Raw genomic sequence first — 27,726 nt, forward strand, 5'->3', positions numbered from 1 at the left:
TGCAGCCCTGGGCTCTGCCGCACCTGTCCCCGCACACTTGGGGAACGGAGCTGTGCAGGGACCGTGAACCCGCTGTCCAGTCCCTCCAGCCTCCGGTTCCTCACGAGAACACTACTATGCACAGGATCCCCTCTTTTTATGGCTGAATGATATTCCCTTGCGGTGAACACCACGGCCTCTTGTACTCACTCATGCATACGTGGACACTTGCGCTGCGTCAGCCTCTTGGCTTTTGTAACTAGAGCTGCAGTGAACGAGGCAGCTGTTCAGGTAAGTGATCTCACCTTCTCTGGGCGTATTTCCAGAGGAGCTGCCGGACCACACGGGAGGTCTGTCCTCAGTGTTTTGGAGAATCTGCGTCCGTATTCCTAGTGTCTGCCCCAGTTTACGTTCCCAACAGCAGCGCACAACACTTCCCTCTCTCCCCGTCCTCACCCACAGCTGTTACCTGTGGCCTTTTCCAGAGCCACCCGGACAGGTGCGAGGTGGGAGCTCATTGTGGTTTTCACTCATCATTTTTATGTGCTTGTGTTTTAATATTGTTTTTTTTTTTCTTTTTCTCCTGAGATAGAAGCTCCGTGGGAACAGGGCTGTGAGGGTCACATAAGTCCCACACGCCCATACCCTACAGCCAGAGATTCCGGCTCCTGGGAAGCATTTCATCAGGATTTCCTGAACGGATGAGGAGACAACCCCGTAGCAAAGCTATCAGATTGGTTTCTCATCCCCGTGTCCCAGGTGAGCGCTTACGCGACTTTCCCGGGGGCACACGGGCAGCCGAGAAGAGCGGCCATGGGCATGTGTCCAACACTCACTCTGGGTCAGGGGCTCCTCTCTGGGCCAGACGCTGCCCGGAGCGTTTTCTACATAATCTGCACGGGGCGGGGAGGGACTGATATTAGTAACAGCCATCGTGCGGACGGAGAAACCAAGCGCAGGGTTACAGAATCAGTGGGGAGGTGACGGATGGCAAACCCAGGATGTCAGCTCCAGGCTTCTAAGAAAGGAGGTAGGGAGGGAAGGGGGTGGGGAAAGAGAAAATCCTCGATACCCCAGAGTTTTAACAGGTCCTCACTGAGGGCTTTCTGGGTCCCTCTTCCTTTTCGTGTTTTTCCCCAATGTTTAAAAACGGAAGTATAGTTGAAATATAGTATTAGGTCAGTTTCAGGTGTACAGCATAGGATTTGACATCTTTATGCATTAGGAGACGATCGCCGTGGTACGTGTAGTCACCACCTGTCACCACACACGGTTATTGCGCAATACGGACCGTGGTCCCCGTGCGGGACCGTTCATCTCCGTGACTTCTGGACTTTACAACTGGGCGCTGGTACCGCTTCATCCCCTGCACCCATTTCACCGTCCGCGACCCCCCTCAGGCGACCACCTGCTGGTTCTCTCCCCCGCACCTGTTCAAGCTCCTGGGCCCGGAGGCCAGAGCAGCCCATGGGGGCTCCCCTGATTCCCACTCCCCTGCTCACCTATTTTCCTGTTGTCTGTAACACTTCTGGTGACGACAAGTTATTCTTTTTTATTAAAAGAAAAACTTTTTTAGAGGCATAAGGCCCTTTGCGGCTTCCGAGGAACAAACGTCTTATGGACCGCGGTGCCTTCGATGCCCTGAGCCAGGCCCTGTTGCCCACCTCGAGACAAGGGAATGTGTGAAATGGGCTGATTACCTGTGTGAGTCGGCTGCCGAGTCGTGTTCCCACTGAGAGGCTTCAAGTCACCCTCCCTGCGTGTGGACTGCGCAGTCACTCTCGCACAAAGCAAGAAGGAGGGTGAGAAGCTGGCCTGCCTCCAACCCAAACCCCCAGCCAGGGCCCCCATCCCCCCCATTTCTACCACCTCCTCAGCCTGCTGTGACAGGGGCAGACCTCTGTAGTCCATTTTACCTCTAGGTGTGCAGAGAGGTAGTGCGACACGGCTGATTTTCATTTGCAAGGACTACATTTCTGCACCAAGGACGCCAGGCATGAGGGAACAGCCCCAGGAGCTGAGGGGGGCTTGGCCTCCTGCACCTTTACTCGCCAGTCGTATGCCTTCTTAGGGCTCTGGCAGATGCCTCTCTGAGGCAGCGAATGTGGGGACAGTGGGGACAAGGTCTACAGTCACTCAGGCTGTGCAAGCTACAGGCAGGCAGAGGATCTTTGCAATGTGCGAATGTGGGAGATTTCTGCGTACCGCTTTCCAGAGAAGGAAACTGAGGGCAAGTCTTCTGCCCAGACGCACACAGCTGGTAAACAGCAGACTAGTGTGTGAGTGTGTGTGTGTGCGTATGTGCGTGTAAGTGTGTACACACATGATGTACATCTGAGCGAGCTCATGTGTGTGAGTCTGAGCCAGTGTGATGTGTGTGTGCATGTGTGCGTGTACATATACACGTGTGTGTCCAAGCCAGCATGTGTGTGCGTGTGTGCATCTGAGCCATCGTGTGTGTGCGTGTGTGCCTTGTGTTTCAGTGTCTGCGTTTATGCGGGGGAGGGGTGGGTGGATTAAACTCAGAGAAGCCAGAGTCTGTAATTAAAAGGACAGAGACAGACACGTTGTGCAGCACAAGCAGTTCCAGTCACCTAGAACACACTGCGCTGACAGTGGATTTCCTTCAGTCTTCTAGTAAGTGTGAAGTTTTGCCAGAAGCATTGCAATTCATCGGCCGCGTTTCTTGGAAAGCCCCTGGACACTGTGTAAGCCCTGTGTCCCGCCTGTCCTCTGGCAAGTGGGATGGACGTTCAGCTAGAACAAGGTCAGCTGCAGGACATGTGAGCCACTCAGTAGTGCAGGATTTCTGTGTGTCTTTAATGACATGGGTGTGTACTTATACACAGACATACAGACCGTGTGTATGAATACGCGCCTTTTGCAAGTAGTGCCAATCTAGTTGTGGCCACCATACTTTATCCCTTTATCAACCCTATGTGAAAACCACTGTGGGAACCACAGAGCCCGGCCTCCATGAGCTGGAATGCTTGGCATGACCTGGTCCCAGTGAACGGGACGCCCACGCCCATGTGGATGCTTACGTGGCATGGCACCAGGAAAGGGTGCTGGGGCTGGCCCGAGGTCCTCCAGCCCGGCAGCAGCCAGGGAATGATGCTGACTCGTACCTGACCCCGGGACCTGTCTGCTCCAGTTGGGACACAAATCCTTGTCTGAGGCCAGGGAGGGTGGGAAGTTTTCCTAAAGATCTTGGGTGACCCTCAAAACGACAAACAGAGAAGGCATCCACAACAGCAGCACACGGCGGGGATAGCATGATGGTGACCAAGACATTGAGGAGAGGGGAGAGGGGCCTCTAAAGGGAACTCCCCACCCCACTCAGCATCCAAGGAGGAAGCCGAAGTCTCATAAATTACCCTAGGGTCACAGAGTTCACAGCAGTGACTTCAGATTTCTAGCCATCCCATCAGAACGCACTGTCAGGGGTCAGCAAGTTTTTTCTGCAAACGGTCAGACTGCAAACAGCCTTTGTGGGTCACGCAAAGCCTCTGTCAAGAGTCCTCGGCTTGAGGTCGTGGTGTGAACACAGCCACACACGGTATGTGAACAAGCTGACAAGCTGTAGTCTAACAACACTCAATTCTAACAACCAGTGCCTGGCCAGGGGGGCCCTGAGGGCCATCGTCGGCTGCCCCCTGCATTCGATCCAGAAGGATCTCGTGTGCCTGAACAGTCCAGTGTCCTGCCCAGAGCTCCCGATCTGTGAACTTTGAGTCTCGGCTGGGGTCCCTTCCTGGACAGGGAGCTCAGATCCCGCTACGCGTTAGGTTTGGGCACTCTGATTTTTGGCATGTTCTAGCTCATATACGCCTAGCAGAGCTGGGCGTGCCGGTTGCCGGCTAGGGCAAGGTGTGACCACCCTGATGGCTCCTCACTGTCGAGGGGAAGAGCCCGTAGGAACACACGTGCACGGGCACACGCAGGGTTCTGCACGGGGAGACGGTATGGCACCATCACGGGAAGCCAGGACCCAGCAGTGGGGGGTGGTTTGTTCAGAGAGTGGAGGGTATGTGGGCACACGCCCCTCCCACTGCAGCAGGACAGCGGGGGCAGAATGGTGCCCCCATTTCATGCCCCACCAGAATGGTGGTTTCGACACAGGAGTTCCTCGGGTTGAGGAGGAGACAGGAATCAGGCAGGGACATGCTCAACAGCTCCCAGGGATCCTCTCCAGCCACAGGCCTGGCTGGGCACAGGGAGACAGCCCCTCTCCCCGATGTCAGCCAATTACGCGTAACTGATGGGTGGCTTTCAGTTTTTCATCATTTTAGTCACTGTCTAATAACATTTCCTAGCACATAAGCAGAATTAAGTAGCCCAGTTACTATTTCGAGGGGGTGAGCTCGATCATAACAAGTTTTCCCAGGAGGAACTCCCGGTGACCTTTAGGCAAAGGGTGGGCCAGGGCGGAATTGCTTCTTGAGGCTGATGCGGTCCGAGGGCCCAGCCACAGGCATCCACGTGGCGGCTCCAAACCCACAGCTCAGGCTGCCACAGACTCCTCCCGGGCCTTTGGGTCCACACAGAGGACAAGCTGGGTCTGGTGGCCACACACGCATTCCCAGGTGTGTGTATGTGTGTGCGTCCCGGCCTCACCACCAGCCTCTGGGCAGGCAGAGGGACGTGGGATGGAGGCAGACGCAGGAAGAACTCCTCACTGGGGACAAGACCAGCCATAGGCTGTGCCTTCTTGGATGGCTGTAAGACTCCGGTTCAGAGGAGATGGGCTCCAAAGAAATTCTGAGGCTGGCCGTGCCAGCCGGTGTGCCAACAGCCCTTCCCTTGGGCCTTATTGCTGGGTCTTCAAGGGGACAGTTTATTCTAGGGGTTTGAGGTGGACTCAGCTTCTGGCAAAAAAAAAAAAAAAAAAAAGACTCGTGGCTGGATTCCTTCTTCTCCACAAACTTGGGAACGTGAAGCCAGCAAACCAAGCCTCAGTTTCCACCTCCCGAAGTGGAGGATACCAACTCTGTCCTTCTCTCACGCTCCCCTCCCAGCACTCAGAGTGCACGCCTACCCCAGGCCCTTGGCTTTCACCGCTGCCTCTGCCTGGAACTTGGGATGTGGACTGTTGCTGCCTGTCATCCCAAGCTCAGCTCAGTTCTTCACAAGAGGCCTCTGGGAATGTCACTCTAAAAGCAGAATCGCAGATGTCTCACTCAAGGAGGAGCCCGTGCCTCAGAACCACGTCTGGGATAGAACAGGGCACTGGTTAAAATGTGTTGGAAGAAATAACCCAGTACTATAGACAGTCCTTCAAACACCCACACTTGTGACACGCTATCTTTAAAGGTCTATGCCATCCGCCCCCAATTATATCAACAAGTTGTGTTATTTATCAATAATACACTACTAAAAGAAAAAAAAAAAGACACATTTTCAAGTGAACCTAATAACTCATTCATTCAGAAGGTGAAAATACCCATTGATCACCACCCCCGAGAGCACAGCAAGGCCTCGATGGCCAGAGCGCCCCGGGCTGGGCTGCCCCAGTGCTGTCACAGCAGACGAGGGTCGTGAGGAGGTGCTCCCCCTCACAACAGGGAGTGGAGACTCGGGGAGGGGGACCGAATGAACGCAGGCGCCCACTAATTAAATGCGGAGCTGGGGTGTGGATGCCGACCTTTTCCTAGCAAGAGCCACAGGTGGACAGTAACACTAATCATCCTGCCACAGGAGATAAGTCAGTCCCCCTCTGCCCACACCCTCCCCCCCACTTCTGCCATACTGGTGCACAGAGCTTCCAGCTGCCCGGACGCCCTCTGGGACAGCAGCACAGCGAAGCACCAGCACACCAGCAAGAGAGGCAGACGGAGGGGGGTGCCCACGTGTCACACGACAGAGCGCCGCAGAGCACGGGGCAGGCCCTAACCCACGCCTGCATCGCAGCGCAGCTGTCCGAAAGCCGGAAGACAGTAACCCAGGACGGTGCCCCTGCTCGTGGGGAGAGGGGAGGGAGGACCACCGCCGGGCATCCCCGAAATAGAAGGAGGCGGAGGTCTCAGCTGCGGCCGGCCAGCGCTCCACAGGCTCACTCACGGCCACCCGATACGCTATATAAAGGTTGTTTTGTGGCCACGACCCAGCCTGGGGTGGAGAAGGTTCTTAATTACAGCCAGGGCTCTGGGGCTGGGCCCATCCCAGCCTCCGCCCCATGCACTGCAGGAAGCCAGGCTGAGATTGCGTCCCCTGGGGACCCGCTCAGGCCACAGAGGCAGGAGCCGATGTTATGACACAGGGGCCCCTCCCTGCAGGAGCCCGAGGCCGGGCACCAGTGAGCCACATACTGTGAGCTCCATTCAAGGACTCAGCACGCAGCCTCTGCTCACCGTGTGAGCCAGGCCGGTGTGGGGCACCAGCTCGGTTCAGTATCAAAACTCCAAAGGATGGCAGCGGGGCAGCCTGAGCAGCCTGACTCTCAGCGGTGGGTGCTGAAGCGAATGGACACAGAACCCCTGTCTCCCTGGGATCCCGGTCAAGCTGTGTAGACCCCCTGTGCCTCAGGGCCATCCACAGAACAGGAGGAACCAGGAACCCCGTATTGGGAATTTGGGGAGACATCCCTGACATGGAGGGTTGAAAAATGCTCCCTAAATACCCCAACTTACTGGAAGGAACTCAGGACCTGGGGCAAACAGGACAGGGTTCAGCTCCCAGGGCTGCCCTTTGCCTGCTGGGCCACTGGGGGAGTGAGTCGAACCCAGTCCTCACTGATGCTCGGTAATCCCAGTGCTAGCCAACCCGACACGGATTCTGACAAAGGGGGTACACACAGGCTAAGTCACAAAGGGGCCAGAACCAAAAACAGTAGAAGTAGGTATCCTACTGCCAGCCATGTGCCAGGTGGTAGGTTACGCAGCTAGAATTCGAATGGAGCTCTTGGTCGAGCATTCCACACGGGTGGCCCTGGGACATTTGGACAGAGAAACCACTACAGCCGCCCCAAGGAATCTGTCCGATCTCAGGCCCATTCCTGCTCCCACAGTGCCCCCTTCTCAGCTCACCTGGTCACTCTCAGCTGGGCTTCTAGACCAGACCAGCCACTGCCCAGAGCCCCAGCCTACACTGTCTCATGGCTGGGGGGCTGCTGCACCCCACCCCAGACAGGGGCCCTTCACTTCCTGTGCACTGACCCGGGAGGTTCCGCTCCCCCGGAAGGCCCGCCCCAGGGAGCCTGCTGTCCCTCAGAGCTGCTCCCACCCTTCTCCAGCCAAGCGCTGGATGGAAAAGCACAGCCTCTACGTGCGACCGGACCTCCGCTCAGCTCGGGGCCGCAGCAGGATGGGGAGGGCGGGGGAGGAGGGGGAGGAGCCGCACGTGTGGACCCCGGACCTAATAGTAAAGTTTCTAGCAGCTGCGTTTGAAAAAGTAGAAGAAACAGGTAAGATTAATTTTACTAATATATTGTATGTATCCCTAAATTCCCCAAATATTCATATTTAAATACGTAATCAATAGCAAAGCTATTCATGAAACGCGTTCTTGGTCATCCTGCCTACAAAAGCTGGTGTGTACAGTCCCTGTGGCACTTCTTGGTTCGGACCAGCACCTGACTAGTCAAGGCCCACCCATGCTGGCAGGCTCAGGGCTGGAGCATCACTCCCTGGGTGCAGAACTCAGCGTCAACATCCCCTTGGGGCTGGGTGAGGAGCAGGGAGAGAGTGGAATGCGATGTGCCGTCAGCATTTGGTGCTCGGAGAACAGCAGACTTCCTGGTTCCGTTCACTCCGGCGGAGCCCCGTCAGGGTCCCGCCCCTGTGCATCTGTCCCACCCGAAGAGCAGGGGGACATGTCCGGCATGATTCTGCCCATCCCAGCCAGCCTGCCTTTTCCAGACGCTCATCACCTTCAGAATCGAACCATTTATCTCCGCTCATCAATAGATAGATAAGTTCAATATTTCAGGTCACATCGGGTTTGATTTCAGGTTTGCGGAATACTCCTAACCTCTGTGTTTGGAAGGGGCTGGATCGTTGCACACGTACCTCTAACATGCCCACAGCAACAGAAGCATGGCACAAACCCAGCTTCCCACCCGATTTCCTTTGAGCAACATTTAAGCGGCTCCTTTACACCCCAAGCCCTGTTCCGGGCACCCGGAAACTGCAAGGAACAGACCTGGCCCCCGTGAAGCTTGTTCTTGTGTGCGAAGGCAGACCCCAGGCAGATAAACACCTAGACACGTGAAGCTGCGGGTGGTAATCAGGGTTCACATGCCTTCGTGTAATTAGCTGCTGCCACGTTCCTGCTGCCCTGAGTAGACAAAAGCTTCTCGAGGGAAAGAGAATGTCAGACTCCTCACTGCATCCTGAAACCCAGCAAGGGCCCCAGCAGGGAGTCACTCAGTGTGCGGTTGCTGCGTGAATGAATGAATGAATGAGCCATTGCTACAATGTCTGCTGGGTTGAAGACTGCGTGAGTGAATGACTTGATGGAGTCCGACGACTGTGCCCCCGCATCCCTGTTGAATGAGGGAGTCACTAGGCTGGACGGAACCGGAGGACGGCCTCACCAAGCACCCCGCGCTGTTTGTGATTTTCCAGACCATCGAATGACGCCCCCATTCCAGAGAGCCCCGGTTTGGGTTCTGAAGTCACCCAGAGAGATCCCGGGTGTGCGCGGGGATTTCTGGTCATGTGAAGCTTTGGTTTTGTGATGCTCCTTGATTTCATCTTACCACATATATTTCAGTATGTTACTGTTAGCTATTTTGTTTTGTTTTGCTTTCTTTCTAATTGAAGCAATTGTAAGGGGATTTTGTTTCATTTGTTACCAGAACCGAGCAGGCCTGTAGTCAGCTTACAGCTGTATTTACAAAAACGGATTCCCTCTAGACGACTGAGCATAACTTACATCTTACATCTATTTAGGTTTTTGGAAGAGCCTGGCTACGGGGAGTTTTCTTAATGTTATCACGGGGGACATGCGGTGTCCCCGGCTGGCTGGCATCGGGTCCCCCTTTTCTTGGTCGTGGCCCCCAGTGACTCTGCGTGGGTCAAACCCCTTTCCTTGAGGGAGTGGAGTGGGCATGGTGACAAGGTTGGGGTCATGTGATTTCGGCCCCAAACAGTCAGCTTCTTTCCACTCCAAAGCCACACTGTTGGTCTGGGGAGAGCCGCAGGCCCACACTTGTCTGTCAGACCAAATCCAGGCCTCCTGGGCCATGGTCTCATGGCTCCTGGCCCTAAGATTCACGACAGGGACTCCCAGTGTGCCCTCCCACACCTGTTCTCGCCTCCTCTGCCCTCCCGCCCAGGAGGCTGGCCGCTGGGACGCCATCCCTTGGACCCCTTATGGGCTGCTGTCAGACAGGCTTAGGCTGGGGGAGAGGGGAGAGGAGGGGAGGGAGCGAGGGCAGAGGCTTCCTTCTGCTCCCTCCAGGCCACCCCCGAGGCAGCAGCTGTCCTCGCCGAGGGACTCCAGCCCCTTCCATCTCATGGGGCTCTTGCCATCAGCCCCCTTTCGCACTGTCCATTCCCGGGGGCTCAGTATCCCTCCTTGACTTCACCGGTCTCTTCATCAGCGCCTTGCCGTGGCCCATGCCTGCTAGGACCCGGACATACAAGCCTGCCAGGAACAGTTAACACCAAGGAGAAACCACATGGTAGGAGTGGAATGAGCCCCAGCCTCATTGTTCAAGCCTACCTGACCTCTGACCTTTATTGTCGCGTGTGATATGAATTTACTTTATTCCCCAAGCTCGTTACGGCGGGGCCTCTACTGCCTATGATCGAAAGCACCGTCCCTGACTCCGAACGGAGGTCGGTGAGCACAAGGAGGCCAGCACGTGGAGGCTGACGGCCTAGATTCCGTCCCCAGCCCTGCCCTTCTATTACCTGGGCAGCAAGTCCCGTGACTTCAGCTCTCGGAAGCTGTCCCCACCATTCCCAGAACCACGCCCTGAGCACAGAAGTTCTCTAAGATTTAGATTCTGCCTGGCCAACATCTAGAACCATCTGAACCAAGGCTGGCAGGATAGTAAAATGCCAGTGGGCAGGGGCTAGAGGACCTCCCTGAATTAAAGTGTTCTGGGATCACAGCAGGTACAAAGACCCCTGCACCAGCATGTTGGACTTCTGCCTCCTGGCTGGCCTACGGCCCGGTGTCTGGTCTGGCTCTCATCACCCCAGAGGTCAGTCCTGAGCCCTGGCCCTCCCAGCTTCTCTCTCCTGCCTTCCTGCCCTCTCCCGTCTTAGCTACAGCATCCCTCTGGTTTTCTGCAGAGGGCCTAGCAGCTGCCCCTCCCGGGACCTCAGCAGGCTGCATGCTCGTATCTGTGAGAAGGAGGTCACCATAATCTATGTGGTTGTAATGAGGGTCAAGTGAAAGTTCACAGCCGATGCCTCGCACACTACCAGAGGCTTTCCTTCCCTTAGCGCTCAGGGCATCTATTTCATCATCTGTGGTACGGGGGCTAGCCCTCAGTGCTCTGTCCACCCCCAGCACTGTTCATCCTCTGAATTTCTCCTACAGTCCTGTAAAGGGTTTCCTTGGGTCCTGCTGTCCTGTCAGCATTCCATTCTCACAGATCTGATGGTGTCATACCCCTACACGAAACCCTTCCACACCTGATCTTAGCACCCAAGCCCTCCTCTGTTGAGAACGTGATGATCATACAAAGCCACCAACCCCAGTCCCCAACGTGACCGCAGCCACATGGCTCCATTACACTTCCTTGACTGTGTCTTGCCGTCCTTCAATCCCTCAACCTACAGCTCAGGCGTGTCCTCCTCCAGGAAGCCCTCCCTCATTCTCAGGGTCATCACCAAACACAACCACAAGAGGACACCGTGAGATTCTGTGACCTTTATTAAGGTCACAACCACAGTATTATGTCCCTTTTTATGTCTCTTTTGCCATCTGGACTATGAATACTCCAAGAGCAGGAGTTTTGTCTGGTCTTTTTCAAAAGGCCCAGAAATCAGCACAAGGCCACACAAAAAACTAGATTCCCAATTAGTATCTATGAATAAATAAGTAGAAGTAGAGATTAAGTGAGCCACGGAGTGGTCCAGAGCCTGAGGGTATCGGGTGCTAGACACAGTTTAGGCATTTTCTCCCAGGGCTGCAAGCCAGGACTGTCCCTGCGACCAGGCCCCCTGCTGCTCTGCCAAGTCACGCCCCACTGCTCCCGCCACCGGCCACAGCCCCACGGCTTCCCTGTCCCTGGCGAGCTGTGACGCTCTGAGCTTCAGGCTCAGTCCCCAGAAGCAGCCGGCAAGACAGAGGCGGAGACCCTGCTCCCAGCCCCCACCTGCTGGCCCGGGGGGGGGGGGGTGATACCGAACATTGTTCATGACCCAGGAGGAACAACTGTCATCCCCATGAAGCAGACAGAACAGAAGCTGGACAAAGACTGGTGCACAAAAACCCACTTCACCCTCCCTGTCCTGTGCAGCAGGCTGTCCTGAGAATGACCCGAGGTTCTTGGAGGTCAGCCTTCAGGGTCAGAAGCCCGGGGGGCTGTCAGCTCCCTGCCTGGGCCCAACCTCCCCGCTGGCCCATAGCCAGCCACAGTCCACAGGCCACAGATTCCAGACGGCCTCGGGTTATCTCAGAGGGCGCCAGGTCAACAGCACTTGGCCTCTGGGATAAGCTGGGCCCAACCATCTCCAAACGGCTCCCTGGGGATCACGGCTACAGTCCAGAAGCCTATCTGTGCCCACTCCCTTACACCACCCGTCCCGGCGGTCCCCTGGAAGAAGAAAGGGGCCTGCTAGCGTTCACCTGCCATGCGCTCCCGAAGGGCTCTGCGAGCAGGGGCTCCGACTTGGGCAGCCTGTAGGGGAGCAGATGCGTTCCCCTACAGAAACGGAGATCAGACTCCCGGCATTCAAGCCTCTCCGGGTCTCGGGGTGGGTGGGGCCGAGAAGCCAGCCCTCTTTAATTTCCTTCCGGCCGGCGCCCTGGAGGCGGGGCCCAGAGAGGACCCAGGTGTGCACCGACCCAGGTGTGCGCCCTCCTGGGCACAGCAGGGCTACATGCCAGACTGGTTCTCGCTTTCCTCGGTGACTGAGCCCCTGGCCCACGCGCTTCCGCGCAGCCCTGCCACCTGCCAGCGGGCAGCTGGGGGCTCCCCTCTGCTCGGGCCCCACGCCCTGCGCACACTCACTTTCGCACAGGCGACGCCTCAGCTTGCCCCGGATCTTGTCGATGGCGTTGAAGTCGGACACGTGGAAGACGTGGGCGGACTTGGGCTTGGAGGCGATCTCCTCCAGCTCCTCCTTGAGCGCGGCCCCGACGCCCACGGCGAAGATGCGGATGCCGGCGCGGTGGGCGGCGGCCGCGGCGTCCAGCACCAGGTCCTGGCTGCGGCCGTCGGTCAGGAGGATGGCCACCTGCTTGAAGGCGCGGTCCCCGGGGCGGCCGCCGGCCTGCGGCGAGAAGCTGTGGCGCGTGATGAAGCGCAGCGCGTCGCCGGTGTTGGTGTTCCCGCCGTGGTAGGCCAGGTGCCGCGCCGCCGCCTTGACCGCCTCCCGCGAGCCGAACAGGCCCAGCTCGAAGGCGGTGGTCGGCTGGTCGCTGTAGCGCACGACCCCCACGCGCGTGCGGTCGGGGCCCACCTCGAAGGTGTCCACCAGGTTGGCCACCCACTGCCGGACCTTCTCAAAGTCCTCCTTGCCCACGCTGGAGGACGTGTCCAAGAGGAAGACCAGGTCGTAGTGGACAGTCTTGCAACCTGCAGGGGTGGGGTGGGGGGAGGAAGAGGAAGAGGAAGGGTGACCTGGGGCACACAGATTCGGAAAGGTCACCCTAGTGGAGTGGGGGGAGGACCTCGCTTTCTGAACTGGTTTCTGATGACGAGTGTCCCCACGGCTGCTGTGGGGTCCGGCTGCCAATATGTGTTCTTGCATGGAAGTAGCCAACGCTCACAGAACGCCGCTCTATCAATTTCTTCAGTAGCTTTTGTTTTGGTCACCTAGTGACTTGTATTTTAAACCCACTGCAAAGAACACATGTTCTTTTCAGAAAAGGCCATCGGAAGAATGTTTTAACTGCTTATGTTTCCATCTACAGAGAGGTCACGCTGTTAGCCCACAGTGTATAAACCTATTTATTAGGAACCATACCAGACGCACTGGTGCATTGCTGTTTCCCCCACACCCAGCAGTTGCTGGAAACCCTTTTCCAGTGTGACGATGCCGGTTTCCATGGCTGCAAGATGACATTGCTCAGAGCCCATAATTTATTTAGCCAGTGCTCTCATGCTAGATGTTTAAATAGTTCCTGGATTCCAGTATTATAATTCATACAAAATATACTGCATTCCTATATTTTAAGTATAAATTTGCAGAACTTCTACAATGCTTTATAAAGATTGCATATTTTAACATATAATACACTTCTATTTTTATAAACTTTGTAAGTTTAAAAGTTATCAAAACTTCTGGTTGAACAGAAGAGGACCCTATACAATTTATTTCTCATCCTCAGCGCAACGCTGTGCACAAGCTTGCTCATCCCCACTTCACAGCTGGTGAGGTGAGGAAAAGGGTTTCCAAACTCCAGAGAGCTGCACAAACGTAGCCATCAAGAAGCCTCGCTCTTGACTTTTACAGAATCTGAGGCTTGATTGTACCGCCAGCAGCAGCTGACCAGGCCTCTGGAGCAAAAACATTTGTCTAGTAAAACCAAAATAAGAACAACAATTACAAAAAAATAAAAAAAAATAAACAAAACCCGTTAGTTAAGCTGTCATGTTGGAAAAAGTACAAAAAAAAATCCCGCGACCGCCAGTGTGCAAGAGAAGGCAGCCACCTGTTCTTCCGCAGGCCCTGGGCTCCATCACACCCATTTACAGAATTTAGGAGCCTTACTAAGGACAGTGTTTTTGACCCAACACTTCCAAATTCAGGGATTTACACTAATAAAACAATCAGATAAAGACGAAGAAAAAAATTCTAAAGCTATCTGAGAAGTTCATGCAGCCCTGGCAAGCAAAATCCTGGAGCCAGCTCTGTGCTCCCCCTACGGAACCGCTCCCACGACCACCCGCGTGAGCTCACATGGCTCGGGAATCAGCAGCGGCGGACTGCTGGCTTGAAGGAATCCTCAGTTACCGACACAGACCCATTCTCCCAGTGTTTTGCTGGGTCTGAAAAGCTGTGTGTCAATGTGATGTCTGTGTGTGGGACTGTGTCTGTACGGATCAGGGGACTTACAAAAAGAAACTTTGCTTACCTCTGGTAAGCAGAACTGTTATTATTTTGTGTTTCTGATTTTATATTTATAAGCAATGAAGTAATTCAGAACATAGAAAACAGTAACACTGTATTTACAAACATACACACACACACACATTCCCGCTGCACCCTACCCCAGTGCCTCTCGTGAATTTTCTGTACCTACTTTTTACCCTGAGTTCCTAAAATGCAAGTTTCTATCTGCTCTCGGGAGTAGGTAAATCCTCACCTTCCCAGGATTGCTCCCTAACAGGATTAGAACTTTCCGAGTATGTTTGCCCAGATGTGTGGGCTCAAGAGATAATTCCTGGGGAGTGTTTCTCCTTGACACAGAAGGTCATCCTTTTGTCTTTGGGACAATGATGTCCCAGCCTGTGCAAGGTAATTGCTGCTGTGGGCCAAGCAGGGCCCCCGCCTGTGGGCTGTAATCCTTGAGCAAATTTGTGTTCAGGCTGCAGAAGGTTCATCGGCTCGAGGCCTCACCCGGGGGCCCTTCTGCAATCCCACACGTTCTCTGCTGGGGGCTGCGGAGACTGCACAATGCGTGCCTGAGAATTAGGTGTGCTCTCGCAGGAAGGGCTCTGACCTTGGTGGGGGTGCCCTCGGCTCCCCCACGGGCAGAACAGGTGATAGCTCTCCTCTGGCCTGCTGTTCTCCAGGCTGTGAAATGAGGGCCGGGAAGAGATGGTCCTTGGGCCCTCCCAGTGTGTCGGCCGTGTGGGCTCTTGGGTTCATCTCTGTGGACACAGAACCTGACGCCACTCCCCTCCCGCGAAGATCAGGCTGTGCATGGTCAGAACTGTCTCTCCAGCTAGCCGTGCTTTGAGAGCCTCAAGCAAGGAGGCGACTTGGGAAAATCAAGGCAGAAGCACAAGGCCGTGTTTCTTGTTTTGTTTCCTCTGCAGGCTCGGGGAACACAGCATGGGCTCAGGTGGGTGCTTTCTTGGGGGCGCCCTCCTCACCTGCTGCGGGGCGGGGGGGCTTTGGGCTATCCTAGCCTCGGTTCCTCATCTGCACAAGGGGGTGGTTTTGCAGCTAGGTGCTCCCTCTGCCGCCTTGGGCCCGTCCCAGAGAGGCGTCCGCCTGTGCCCCGAGGAGCCCGGCACACAGCCTCTGTGTGGGTGCCGTGACCTGCTCATGTACCTGCGCCCTCCTTCGTGTCTGCACACCGACCGCCCCTTCTCCAGGAGGCCCTCAGACAGGTGGGCTGACCACTGTCCCATCACGCCTCACCCCTACTGCCCGGGAGCCTCTTCTCCAACGAACTCCCCCTCCCGCATCTACTCCAGAGGCGTGTTCTCCCTCCGGTCCGGGTGGCCTCTCCCGGCGGCCTCCAGTGCGTCCACTTCCGCTGGAATGTGCTCAAAGCCCTTCACAGGACAACGTGACACGGTCCTAGCCCAGCGCTCTGTCCCCAGAAGCCTGCAAGTGCTCGACAGAGCCAAGCTCACGGCACACTGCCTGGTCCACTCGGAACGTGGGTTTCGACAGCTCACGGATCTCCTGCACTCTCCCGCACACACACGCTCACGCTCGCGCACACACACGCTCAGACTCTTACACCCACATGCACTTCCACATACGCTCACATTCACACACATGCTGACACAGTCCCACACGCTCTCTTCCACACTCAGTCACACACACCCCCCTCAGACGCTCTCACACTCCTGTACTCACTTTTACACACACGCTCACTGTCATACACACCCACAGTTGTAGTCACACACTCCTCCTCAGACGTTCACACGCACACACTGACTTTTATACACTCTCCAGCTCCCACCTTCACACATTTTCTCACGCACACCCCCACAAGCTCACCTGATTCACACTCATGCACTCCCACTTTTACACACACACTCTGACAATTTCCTAACTCACGCAGTCACACACCCCCTCAGACTCTCGCTCATATGCACACATTTATGTGCGCCCTCCAGCTCCATCACACGCTCCCACGCTCACACTCCCCTCAGACGCTTACACTCGCACTCACTTCCACTCCCCTGCTCACACAGGCACGCACGCGCTCACGCGTGGACACAGACACTGGCAGCTCAGGGCCCAGCCCCGGCTCAATCTACGGTGGCCCTACCTGCCCTCTGGGCCTGGCAGCCACTGTCCCCAGGCCACAGCAGCAGCATCCACAGGAGACAGGCCGTGGCGTCCCCTCGCAGGCCGGCCATGGCTCTCTCACGCATATGGTGTCCAGGAAGAGACGGTGTTAAGATCTACTGGAACATACCCTGTGTGGAGAAGGACACACCTTTAGAGAAGGGCTTCAGGGCCAGGAACCCAAAGGAGCAGCCCCGACCTGTGTGGGAGAAGGCCGCACCCCAGCCTCCCAACTGCCTTCAACCGATGCACACTCAGGACCTCCGAGCTGCCATTCCCGGCCATGCAGGCCCGCTCCTTGGCCACCACCATGTTCTGATCCTAATCACTGCTTCTGAGCACTTAACAGGCTGATTCTTTGTTTAATACGTTGTAAGAGGACATCTTGGTGCCTAAATCGTGGCCCATATTTAGTTATTTTCCTAGGGCAGGAATGCACTAGTTTCATATGATGCACTCAGGGCATCGTATGAAATCTTTTAAAAAGAGCCTGATGCAGATTCTCAGCCTTCTTTTTGAAGAGGCTGTATGGGCCCTTGCTGCCCGCGGCCACACAGGAGTTTCCGGGGTCCTCCCCTCACGGCACCCCCGGCAGCGCGGATGCCGTCATTCCCTCCACCTGCCAGCTCTACAGGAGAGACGTTGCTTGTGGCTTTCCATGCATTCCTTTGACCTGGGACATGTATTAGTTAAAGTGTATTTCTCCTTCTGCAGATCTTATTTTCATGGGGATGTCCATGTCAAAAAGCAGTTGTCACTGTTAAAGCCAAGATCTGAGAGAGGGAAAACAGGTTATAGAATTCTGAGGTATTTACCAGTTGCCTTCATGTGCTTGGTGCTGAGGGCAGGCAGATGAGGGACACGGAATCCCCACCCTCAAGGACACTCAGTGACACCTGGGAGACAGGTAAGGCATGGGCCCTGGCACCAGCACAAGGACATTCCAGGGTTGCTGGGGGACACTGGGACAGTGTTGTCACGTGACTGTTTCAGGGGTAGGCCAGCCCTTCTGGATGAGTCAATTTTGGAAAACTGAGTAAGCCTCAACCAGAAAAAAAGCAGGTGATCATTTCAGATAGAGGAAACAGCATCGGCAAAGTCCCAGAGGAGAGCCCAGGCGTGATGGCACCAGGAGAACATCTCCCAGGCAGGGCAGGTATGTGGGCTCTTGTCCGGGCAAGTGCCTGAATTTTTGCTGTGTCCCCAGCACCCTCTAGGCAAACTGCCTCATCACTAATGGTCCCCATACAAGCTCACGGAGTATATACAGCCCACCTGACAACACTCCAGAAGTATCACACTCAGGAGGCAGCCACAGGAGTGAGAAGAAAGGCACTTTCCCAAAACAGTACATGGAGGGGCAGAGGCCAAGGTCAGGACTGGAAGGTCCAAGGGGAGAGAGACATAGAATGTCAGCAAGTCCAGTGGGCTGCCCACCCCCTCATCCTTCAAAGCTGTAGGAAAGCACAGTCTTGTCTGTCTTGTATATTCTGCTTCCCAGAACCCAGACCAGTTCCTGGCACACAGTGGGCATTTGACAAAGAAAGACTAGATTTAACAGTCAGTGACACAGTCAGGTTATTATCTGAGGTGGAAGGGGCCCTTCATTAGAAGAACACAGACATATTCAAGGAGCTGGGAAAGTCACTGAAGAGCGGCTATGAACCATCTGCCCGGTGCTGGGCACTTCCTGATTGTCCAGTGAACTCACACGACCTCCAAGGCAGGCATCATCGCCTCCCCTCAGCAAAGGAGGAAACTAAGATGGCGAGGATACTTGTCCGTCCCCAGGTCACCAAGGAGGGACCAGAACTTGAACTCAGACCCCCCCGGGCTTTGAGCCTACCCCCTTTCCAGGACCTCCGTGGACACAGCAAATCCAAATATTAACAACAACCACTGAGCCGTCACTTCTTTTAATCAACTAATAAGTAAGAATGTGGACTGAGGCGATAAGGGGGAAGAGCCGTAGCGTCCATTATACTTCAGGGCTCAAGAAATGTGGCTGTTTCCCTCATTGCTGAAACTGGGTGGAAGCAGGGCAAAATTGGGCCGTCCTCTCCAGGTTTCTGCATCTTCCCAATTACACACACAAATAAAGAGAAAACTGCAGACCTACATCCGCTATGAATGAGATGTGAACGTACTTAACAGGAGACTAGAAACGTGAATTCATCAGCACACTGAAAGGGTCATACTCAGTGACCATGTGAGATTCACGTCAGGAATGCAAGGCTGGTTCAATATCCAAAAATCAACCCAGGAGTCACACTGAACCAAGAGAGCCAAAGAAGACACATGGTGATACCCAATGGTACAGAAGCATTGACAAAATCTTACTCCCTTTCACGATAAAAACACTTGGTACACTAGATGATAAAGAAAGTTTCAACATGACAAAGGCCACGTACCAAAAAAACATAATAACAGACCCTACCTCATACTGGGTTGTGGCAGGGATTGTTGTAGGGATGGAACACTAAAATGAACAAACAGTCCTTAGCCCAATGTCTCAACTACTCTCAGGGCCACATGGCTGACGTGAGCCGGAGCAGACTCCTTCCCAGGCCTATCTCTTGAGGTCACTGGCCATCCACAGGGCCCTGCTCCTGGGGTAAAGCTGGCATTGGAAGAGAACCTCTATGCTGTACATATCTCACCTTTCCATCCTTACAACAACCCCAAGGGGTGGCCTGTGACATCCCCCATGACCGAGGCGCAGAGTGGGGGAGACTGCCCCGGGCACACCCTGCTGGTGTGTGAAAGCCCACCCAAGGCGCTCAGAGACAGTCACCCCTTGACTATAAGCTCTCCTGGAGGGTGTCTGTGCTATCCCTCTCCCCAGCTGGCCAGGTACCCCAACTGGGCCCAGGAAGGACTTGTGGAGTTAAAAATCTACAGTCCTGTTTTTCCCTACTAGAGTACAGGCAGAGAGTGTGCTGACAGTGCGCACGGTATGCGCGGTGCCTTCACCGACCTCCTCCCTGAGGTCTCAGCAAACCTGCGAGCTGCCCTGTTCCCCCACCTAGCCAGTCGTGAGCCTGGCCTGTGCCTGCAGCACAATGTCACTCGGTGCCCGTGGTTGATAATGGCAGAGCTGGGCTGGCATTAGGCCCAGAGGACACCAGAGCCCACACTCTCTCCCATGGTCACTGTTACCAAGGACCACATCCTTCGAAGCACCGGGAGCCACCCAGGGTTCCCCAGGTAAGAACTCAATGAATCTGAAGAGCGGGTATCAGCAGGTACAGTTTGCTGAGTAAGAAACTCAGTGCAAAGGGCTTAGCAACTGGCCTGGGACTCCACAGGCCACAGTCCCAGGCAATCCGACCACAGGCCAGCTCCTCGTCGTTGGCCATGTGGCTTCTCTCCAGATGTTGGAACCCAGCTGGCCCAACACTGCTACCTAAGCACAGAAACAATGTGGGAAACAGGCAAAGTATATAGCGAAAACCCAAATTCAGATCGCCCAGGAAAGAAGAGAGTTACCCCTTACCATGGGGTAAGGACGGGGGAGAAACCCGATAATAACCAGAGGGAAAAGAAGCTGGTGCAATCAGTCCATTCACTGAGTTTTCAAATGGTGAACTGGCCTTGCGGACCTGGGAGAAATCCTGCTGGTCTATGGTATCGAACTCCTTCTGTACATGTTTTTGTATTCAATTTGCTACTATTTTGTTGAGGACTTTTGCATCTATATTCATGAGAGACATTAGTCTTTTTCTTTTCTTGGACGGCCCTTGCCTGTTTTGGGGAAGACTAATGCTAGCTTCGTGGGGTGAGTTAGGAAATGCTCCTTGTGCCTCCATCCTCTGGAAGAGGGGGCACAGGACAGAACGACCTTCTGCCCAGGAATGTACATGGAGTGTTCACAACAAAATGCCCACTGAGGAGGCAGGAGTGGTACAGAATCCCAGCTTTCTTCCGTAGCCACAGGAAAGAGCAATGCACCCCCATAAAAAGGGCGTGAGAGGGCTATGAGGGCTACACATGCCTTCTGCGAAGTGCAAAGCCCAGAGGATAGCATAGACCAAGTGTGCAGGAAAGGCAAGATTTGGGAGAACCCGTGTCCCCGCCTTCCCCAGCCCACCTTGGTGGCAACCCCAGCAAGCATGGGTGCCATGATCCCAGCTCTCTCTCTCTCTCTCTCCAGGCTCTGAGCACTTTCCTGGGCTCAGCTGCCCAGCTGGCATGATGCAGGCCACACCCTGTCCCTGGGAGGCAGAGCTTGGCCATTAGTCTCCAAAAGTCCAGCAATTAATTTGCTGAGCTGAGTTCCTGCCACAAGCCAGCCCATTGCCATAGTAACCAGTGCTCCCTATCCAGGGCCCCGGGGAGAGGGGGAAGACACAGCAGAACACAGTTTAAAGGGAGAAGATGAGATGTGGCGCATTGGAAGGCAGCCCAGGCACACAGCACACTGGGTCTGCACAGAGGGCCTGGCCCCGGCCCACTGTGTGGTGGGAGTGGGGGGAGGGGCTGCTGATATGTTGCCAGGGTGACGGGCAATGCTCTGGGCAGGAATCTGGTGGAGACATAAAAGCATGGCGCAGGGCGTCCGACCACTGAGCTCTGAGCCTCCAGGGCTCACCTGCTGGGCATTTGGTGATGTCAGCTGCACCTGTTGGTCAGATGGCGAAGAGGGAGCTGGGTGGCCTCCTCTCTGCCAGGTTGCTCAAAAGCCCAACTGGGGAGCCAGGAAAGTGCTGGAAAGCCTACTTCCTAGATTTGAACTTGGCTTTTTGTGAGCTGGACCCAGTCTCCTGGGTCTCCTATATGCTGGGCACCGTCGGGGGCACTGGCTTCTTCTGGGGCAGCGAGCACCATGAGGACGCTTTGCAAGCAGAGCCCCCGGGTTCAAATTCTCCCGAGCTGTGCAAACCAGGGGAGTCACTGCACCTCTCTGGGCCTCAGCCCTTTCATGTGAGAGTGGGGATAAAACACTTATCTCACTGGAGGGGTTAACTGGGTCGATACCAGTGCAAAGCTTAGAACGATGCCTGGCCAGAGTGAGTACGGAAGGCACACGTTTTTTGTGATTTTTTGAATCCTCTGTTTTCTCACCTATAAAATGGGAATGATAGCCCCTCCTTCATGGGTCTGTAGAGGAGAAGGGGCAGGGAATGAGGTGATAATCTCGTATAAAGTTAGACGTTGGCCAACACGGCCACAAACAACATGGAGGGAGATTCTCCACCTGAGCTACGCAGAAGTCAGAGGGTGACTGCGGGGGGCACCGGGAAGCGCGCTGGTTCACTGTCTAAGTCAAGCACGCCCTCCGTGCGTGTGAACCTGACTAAGGGCCAGGCACGGAGGGTAGGGCACTCTGTCCAGAGATGGCAGCCCCATGGGGGAGACAGAGAAGCAAGAGGATGCTTATAATTCCACGCAGTCAGACTCTGATAGAGGGAGGGACAAGCACCTCACTCAGTCCTACGAGGTCACCAAAGGCTTCCTGGAGGAGGGGAGATCCGAGTTGAGCCTGGGAAGATGAGTGGAGAGTAGGCAGGAGGACAAGGGCTGCCTTCACCAGCGATGGGCAGCCTCCCTTTGAGGAACATGCATGGGATAAGCAAGAAGTACAGCGTTTTGGAGAAGGAAATAAAGGCTGAAGGAGGAGGGAGGGACGTAGGGAGAGGAAGGCATTCAGATTTGAGGCTGTTCATAAAGACGGTTAGGACTTGTGTGGTGACCCAGAGAAAGGGGACAGAGCACCCTGAGACCTCCGGACTCCAGTGGGTGTCCTCAGGCACGGGTGTGGCATCAACCCTGCGGAGAGGGTGGACGGAACGGAGAGGCGAGTGAGGAGGGAGGTAGCATGAAAAGAGACATAGACCACCTTGCCTGCTGCCCGCGGATGCCATGGTAGGCGTGACTGGCTGGCAGTGGAGGAGGAGGAGGAGGACGTGGAAGAGGGGAGCCCAGAGCCCAGAGCCCAGAGCCCCGATCTGAACAGCCGGAGCCAGTCACTGCAGTGGCAGGGATGGGGAGCTCCCGCCAGACCCACTGAGTGACTCTGAGCACCCTGAAGGCAGCCAGATGGAGTCAAAGATCGACACTTGACACTTGAGCCTAGAGCTCAGAAGAGGGGCTGGGGACACCCCTGGAAATGTGCAGAGGGAGTGCAAGTCAGAGGCGGAGGACAGAAGCCAAGCTCTCCACCTCCCATGCCACATGGGCTCCTTCTCATCGTCACACCTAGTTACGAAGCGGGCACAACCGGGCACCCCTATATTTGTAGTCTGTTCTCTGATCCAGTGTTCTTCTACGGTGAGAGCTCCGGGTGCGGCACTTCTAACTAGCAACAAGGACAACAAACCTCAGGGGATGGAAAGACAAGCCACAGAGTGGGAGAAAATATTGACAGAAGACACAGAGAGGAACTGTGATTCAAAATATACAAGGAACCCTTGAGACTCAACAAGAAGAAAACAAACAACCTGATTTAAAGAAAGGACCCATGTTCTTAACAGGCTCAGGACCAAGGAAGATACACGGACAGGAAGTCATCACACAGAGAGATGCTCCACGCCGCACGGCATCAGAAAACTGGAAGTTAAAACTGCATCCATGGCACACCTACAAGAAGGACCAAAGTCAGTGCAAAGACAACACTCGATGCCGGCAAGGACGCCGAGCAGCGTGGCTGCTCACTCGCGGCTCGAGGGAACGCAGGACAGAGCGGCCACGTGGGAAGACAGTTTGGTGGTTTCTCGAAAACTTAAACATGCTCTTCCCATGTTGCCCAGCAACCATGCTCCTTGGTATTTACCCAAAGGAGCTAGAAACATATGTCTGCACAAAAATCTGCACGTGGATGTGTGCAGCAGCCCCATTCACAATTGCCAAAACCTGGAGGCATTCAAGACATCCTTCCGTAGGTGAACAGACCTGGAAACGGTGGTCCACCTAGACAAGGGAACATTACTCAGCACTCAAGAGAAATGAGCTCCTGGGCCATGAAAAGCCATAAAGGGACCCTAAATACTTATCAGTCCGTGAAAGAAGTCCAATCTGGAAAGGCTGCACACCGTAGGAGCCCAACTCTGTGACGTTCTGGAGAAGCTAAATCGTGGAGACCACAGAGGAACCCGCAGCTGCCAGGGGGCTGGGGTGAGAAGGAGAGAGAGAGAGGCAGAGCACAGAGGACTCTTAGGGCAGGAAAATATATGTGAAAACCTGCAGAACGGCAGCTGATCCGACCGTCTGAGCAGGAACGACAGAACAACCACACGAGGGCATAGCGTGATTCACGCAGACAGAACCGTGCTAGTTTCCCTTGCAACGTGTTCTCTCTTCATAACAAGCCGCCAAAGGGGTTTCAGGTTCAGAAGAGTTACAGAATATGCCCCCCCCACGATCACACAGCAGGGGTGTGACAAGTCTGGGGCTCAAGCCCAGGCCCCTGTGAGCCTAGAATCAGGGTCTGTTTCACTGGAGCAGGAAGCCCTGGTCTCTGTCTGGAGAACATCCCAGGGGGGAGGAGAGAGCAGGAGCCCAAACCTTCCGCAGTCTGTGGTCCTGCTAACAAGCAAGAACTTCCATCCAGTCCCATGTCCTCCTCATTAGCACATCGCAAGACTTAAGTGGAATCTGCTTGAGCGTTTGCCTTCTGTTCCCGTCATAACCCAGGGTCCTGGGATCAAGTCCCGCGTCGGGCTCCCTGCTCAGCGGACAGCCTGCTCCTCCCTCTGCTTGTAGCTGCCCCTGCTTGTGCTCACTCTCCCTCTCCCTCTCTCTCTCTTTGACAAATATATAAAATCTTTTTTTTTTTTTAAATGGAATCCCGTTAAGCCCTACACCAACTGCCCAAGCTCGGGATTCATCGGACTGAAGGAGGAGGAGACGGAGTGAGGGATGCGGCCTCCTCCTGTACGCCGCGGAATCCAACAAGATTTCCTCTCTGCCCGTTTTGTTTGGTTTGGTTTGGTTTTTCCCCCAGAAGAGGCAGGATGCCCGTCGTGTCTCTCCCAGCTGCTACAGTTTGTGAATGAAACGCAAGCTCTGTCTAGTCTTCAAACGATGTGTGTTCCTTCAACTGGCCCCGGAGGACTTGGACGGCGACCCTCGCCCTGCAGCCGGCGCGCACTGCTTCCCTATCCCGCGCCGTCCGAGGACTCGTCGATTTATCAACTCGGCCACTATGTGCCACGTCCCGGACCGCGTGCCAGGCGCTTTCTAACCACTGGGTAGAGCAACGCCCCCGGCTCCGCGGAGCCTGCTGTCTAGGAAGAGAGCGCGGCCTAGACGCGCCTGAGCACTAATACGGTGTCGGAGAAGAGCGGATGTGAGCACAGCCGGGTGAAGTCACGGGTATTGATCGGGGCAGGACAGGGTGCACACTTCGTAGAAGGACAGTGTCCTGCATGGGGACACTGGATGGAGATCTGAGTAACGGGAAGGAGGCAGCCGTCCAGAAAGAGGGGCATGGCAAGGAGTAAGAGGTCTCACTCCGTTTCCGGATTCCTGAAACCAGCAGCTCAGGAAGTGGCCCCGGCCCTCAGACTCCCCCCGACTGGGGAGTCTCATGGTCTGCACGTGCTCACAAGAACCCAGTGAGGCCCCTATTGCACCAATCTGGTCCGTAGGCTGGTGGCTGAGTCCTGCAGTAAGCCCTCACAGCCTCCGGACAGAGCTCAGAGCGTCTCATCACGGACCTGCCGGGCTGGCTTGGACCACCCCCCAACCAGTCTCCTGTCACCTGACTGCGTGTCAGCTCGGCTTTCTGTGACCGAGGGGAAGAGGACAGGCGAACGGGCAGCGCAGGATCGGGAAGGGGCCACGTGCACGCCCATGATTCCATGTGGCACGAGAGAGTGAGGTCCCAGGAGTGACAGAAACACCACAAAAGGGAGGCAGGCCTGGGTTGCCGGGCTGGTACCCAACCAGAGGAGCTGTTGGCACGAGGAGACTGCAGCTGTAAGCGGCCCCAAAGGTGCTGCAGAGCAGAAATGCAAGGGGCAAGGGAGAGCCCGACCAGAAGAGCTCTTCCAAGCCGGGGGGTGGGGGGCTCCGTTAGAGTCACCCCCTGGGTCCCCGGAGTGCAGTGAAGTACCAGCACCAGAGGCAGCCAGCAGAAAGGCCCCTGCTGCCACCGAAGTAGGTAAGGAGGGAGAAAGGGGGGAGGGAAAAGTCAACCACCCCCCACACCATCACCAGGTCCCTTGGGACAGTGGTTACCATGGGTAACCACGTGGGACGGGGGCAGGGATTACTCTTTAGGGCTGGAATGGACAGACTAGGCTTGGTAGTCCCTGAAAGTGAACAGAAAGTCATGGGATGTGGCCATGGTGTGTTACGGGACCAGAGAGGGGGCTCTGATCAGACACAGCTGAGAGCAAAGATGGGGAACCTATGGGGTTTGTTTCCCATATGCCACCGAGCTTCTGCTGCCAAGGACGGCTTCTTGAGCATTACGGTTAACCACCTCCTGGATCTGACCGACAGGCCTGACCGGTGACTAGGAGAACCATCGCCTACCAGCGATCCCCTCAAGGTTGGTGGCAGTCCGGGTCAGACCTGATTGTACGTGGACTCCGGTAAGTCACTGAGCTCCAGCCATACAGCAGGTGCGCAGCCGCGCCTGAAAGGCCCCCAACAGCCTCGTGTGCTCGGAGTCCCCGTCCTCTTTCACTGCCCAGAAACCCCAGGCCACGACGTTGCTCAGGACCACGTGGTTATCCATGGCAGAGGCTGGATCAACATTTGGGGCCACACTCTCTCGGGGGTTCCCGGCTGCCTCCTAAAGGAAATCAGGACGAAAGTGGGAAGGACCACCCAGGGCAGACTGTGGGCCCTGGAATGTCAGTGCTTGGAGCTTTCTGCTGTAAATAACACGCAGGGAAATGCCCATTGACTTTGAATCATTTCCCCAGTTCCAGAAAGGTGCTCAGTCTGAAGGGCTTCAGGGCAGTGGGAAGAGAAGGGCCATAGAACTAGGCACCCTGAGACCACTCCTGTCTGTCCCCCTCTGTGCCCCTGCCCCCCCAGGGAAGGTCTCCTGCCTGCCCCCACCTCTGCTTTAACCCTTCTAGACTCCTTTCTTCTGGAAGCAGATTTCACTTCTTGCTTTTGCCAAAAACTCCTCTCCACGCTCGGTTGATGTGGTTCACGGGAGCGTGTACCTTCCGCCTGGCCGGTGGGGTGGCCCGAGACCAGACTAGACCAGTGTAGACCCCACATCCCCCCAGATGCTGGAATAGGACAAGGGTGAAACAGGTAAGCAAGCTGGGCCGTCTCTGGGCCCTCCGCGGGAGTTTCCAGAGAGAGGTATGCTTCTACTCCAGGTGCCAAGTTTAGAGATACTGAAGGCCGTCGTGACACAGGGGAGCCTGATGGAGAATGAGGCCGCATCCTGGGGGGGGAGGAGATACCATCCATCACTTGAGCACCGCACCCAGTGCTGCCCGACGTTCAGAGGCACCAGAGCCGTGCTGCCCAGAGCAAACCCTCACTGCCTTCCCTTCTTCAGCTCCAGCCCGTGTGCACTGTGCTTTCTTCTCCTATAAACCACAGAGCAGGCGTGCGCTTAGCTAAGCCCTCAGGTAGGGCCCCTGCTCTCTGGAGCTCACCCAGGCTCCCGCACGCAGTGTCCCTCACTCTACAAATGTTCTCACTCTTCGTCTCCCCTCTGGTTCCCAACCCAGTTTAGACAGGCTTTCCCAGAAGGGCCCAGTTCAACTCCTCTGCAGGGCGGGCTTCCCAGACCCATCCAGATCCCCCACCTGCATCCCTCTGGGGCCAAAAGGGCAGCCCAGGACAGGAGGCCCCTCCCTTCAGCCCATGCAAATGCTCTTTAACACTCCACTAGTTCATTCTAACATCTCAGGGATGCCGCACCCCGTCCTTAGGTCTTTCGCACCTTTGGTGCTGCATTCGTCCCAGTATTTTCTTCTTTTGCTTCTTTCTCCCCACCCCCCCCCCACTCCAAATACACTGTGTCGGGGCATTTCACAAGAGACTGTCTCAGATTACGGGTCCTAAGGACACAAAGATATTTCTGTTTAACTTATTTTGAGCAGCGTCTGGTCTGATGAAGCAATGGGTATAAATAGTGCTCTAGCCCCCACACTGATTATGAAGGCTCCCCCTTTCCTAGGGGAGAAGGATGAAGTCCTGGGCCGTGCAGAGGGGTTGGGTGCTTGTTGCAACAAGAGGGAGTGAGGCAGGCGTTAGCCATCTTCAGATGGGGAAGCTGAGGGACAGAGCGGTTGCCAAGGGGGATCAGGTGCTTGACTCCCCTTTACCAGGGGAGCATGGTCCTCCCTCCCCATGGGCTCCAGCAAGTGGGTTTACAGTGTCCCCACCTTTAGAGACCCTGTAGTCTCTGATCCCCACTCTGCTGGAGGCCGTGTGCTCCACATAAGCTCTGAGGACGGTTTCCCTGCTGAGAAGGAGATTCCTACCCCTGGACCAAATTAGAAAT

At 55.5% G+C, this 27,726-nt stretch overlaps 1 protein-coding gene across 1 annotated transcript in view; it reads right to left on the reverse strand.

The window, feature by feature from the left end:
• The window catches only part of COL22A1 (collagen type XXII alpha 1 chain), a 234,856-nt gene that overhangs the window by 197,486 nt on the left and 9,644 nt on the right, over nucleotides 1–27,726 (reverse strand). Inside the window, exons 2-3 of the mRNA XM_032316558.1 lie at nucleotides 16,282–16,432; nucleotides 12,113–12,679 (exon numbers count right to left, since the gene is read on the reverse strand). Of these exons, the coding sequence (XP_032172449.1) occupies nucleotides 12,113–12,679; nucleotides 16,282–16,387 (673 nt within the window). The 5' untranslated portion in view covers nucleotides 16,388–16,432. The remainder of the gene's footprint in view (nucleotides 1–12,112; nucleotides 12,680–16,281; nucleotides 16,433–27,726) is intronic.

This window comes from Mustela erminea, chromosome 16 (assembly GCF_009829155.1).
Source record: "Mustela erminea isolate mMusErm1 chromosome 16, mMusErm1.Pri, whole genome shotgun sequence".
NCBI lineage: Eukaryota > Metazoa > Chordata > Mammalia > Carnivora > Mustelidae > Mustela > Mustela erminea.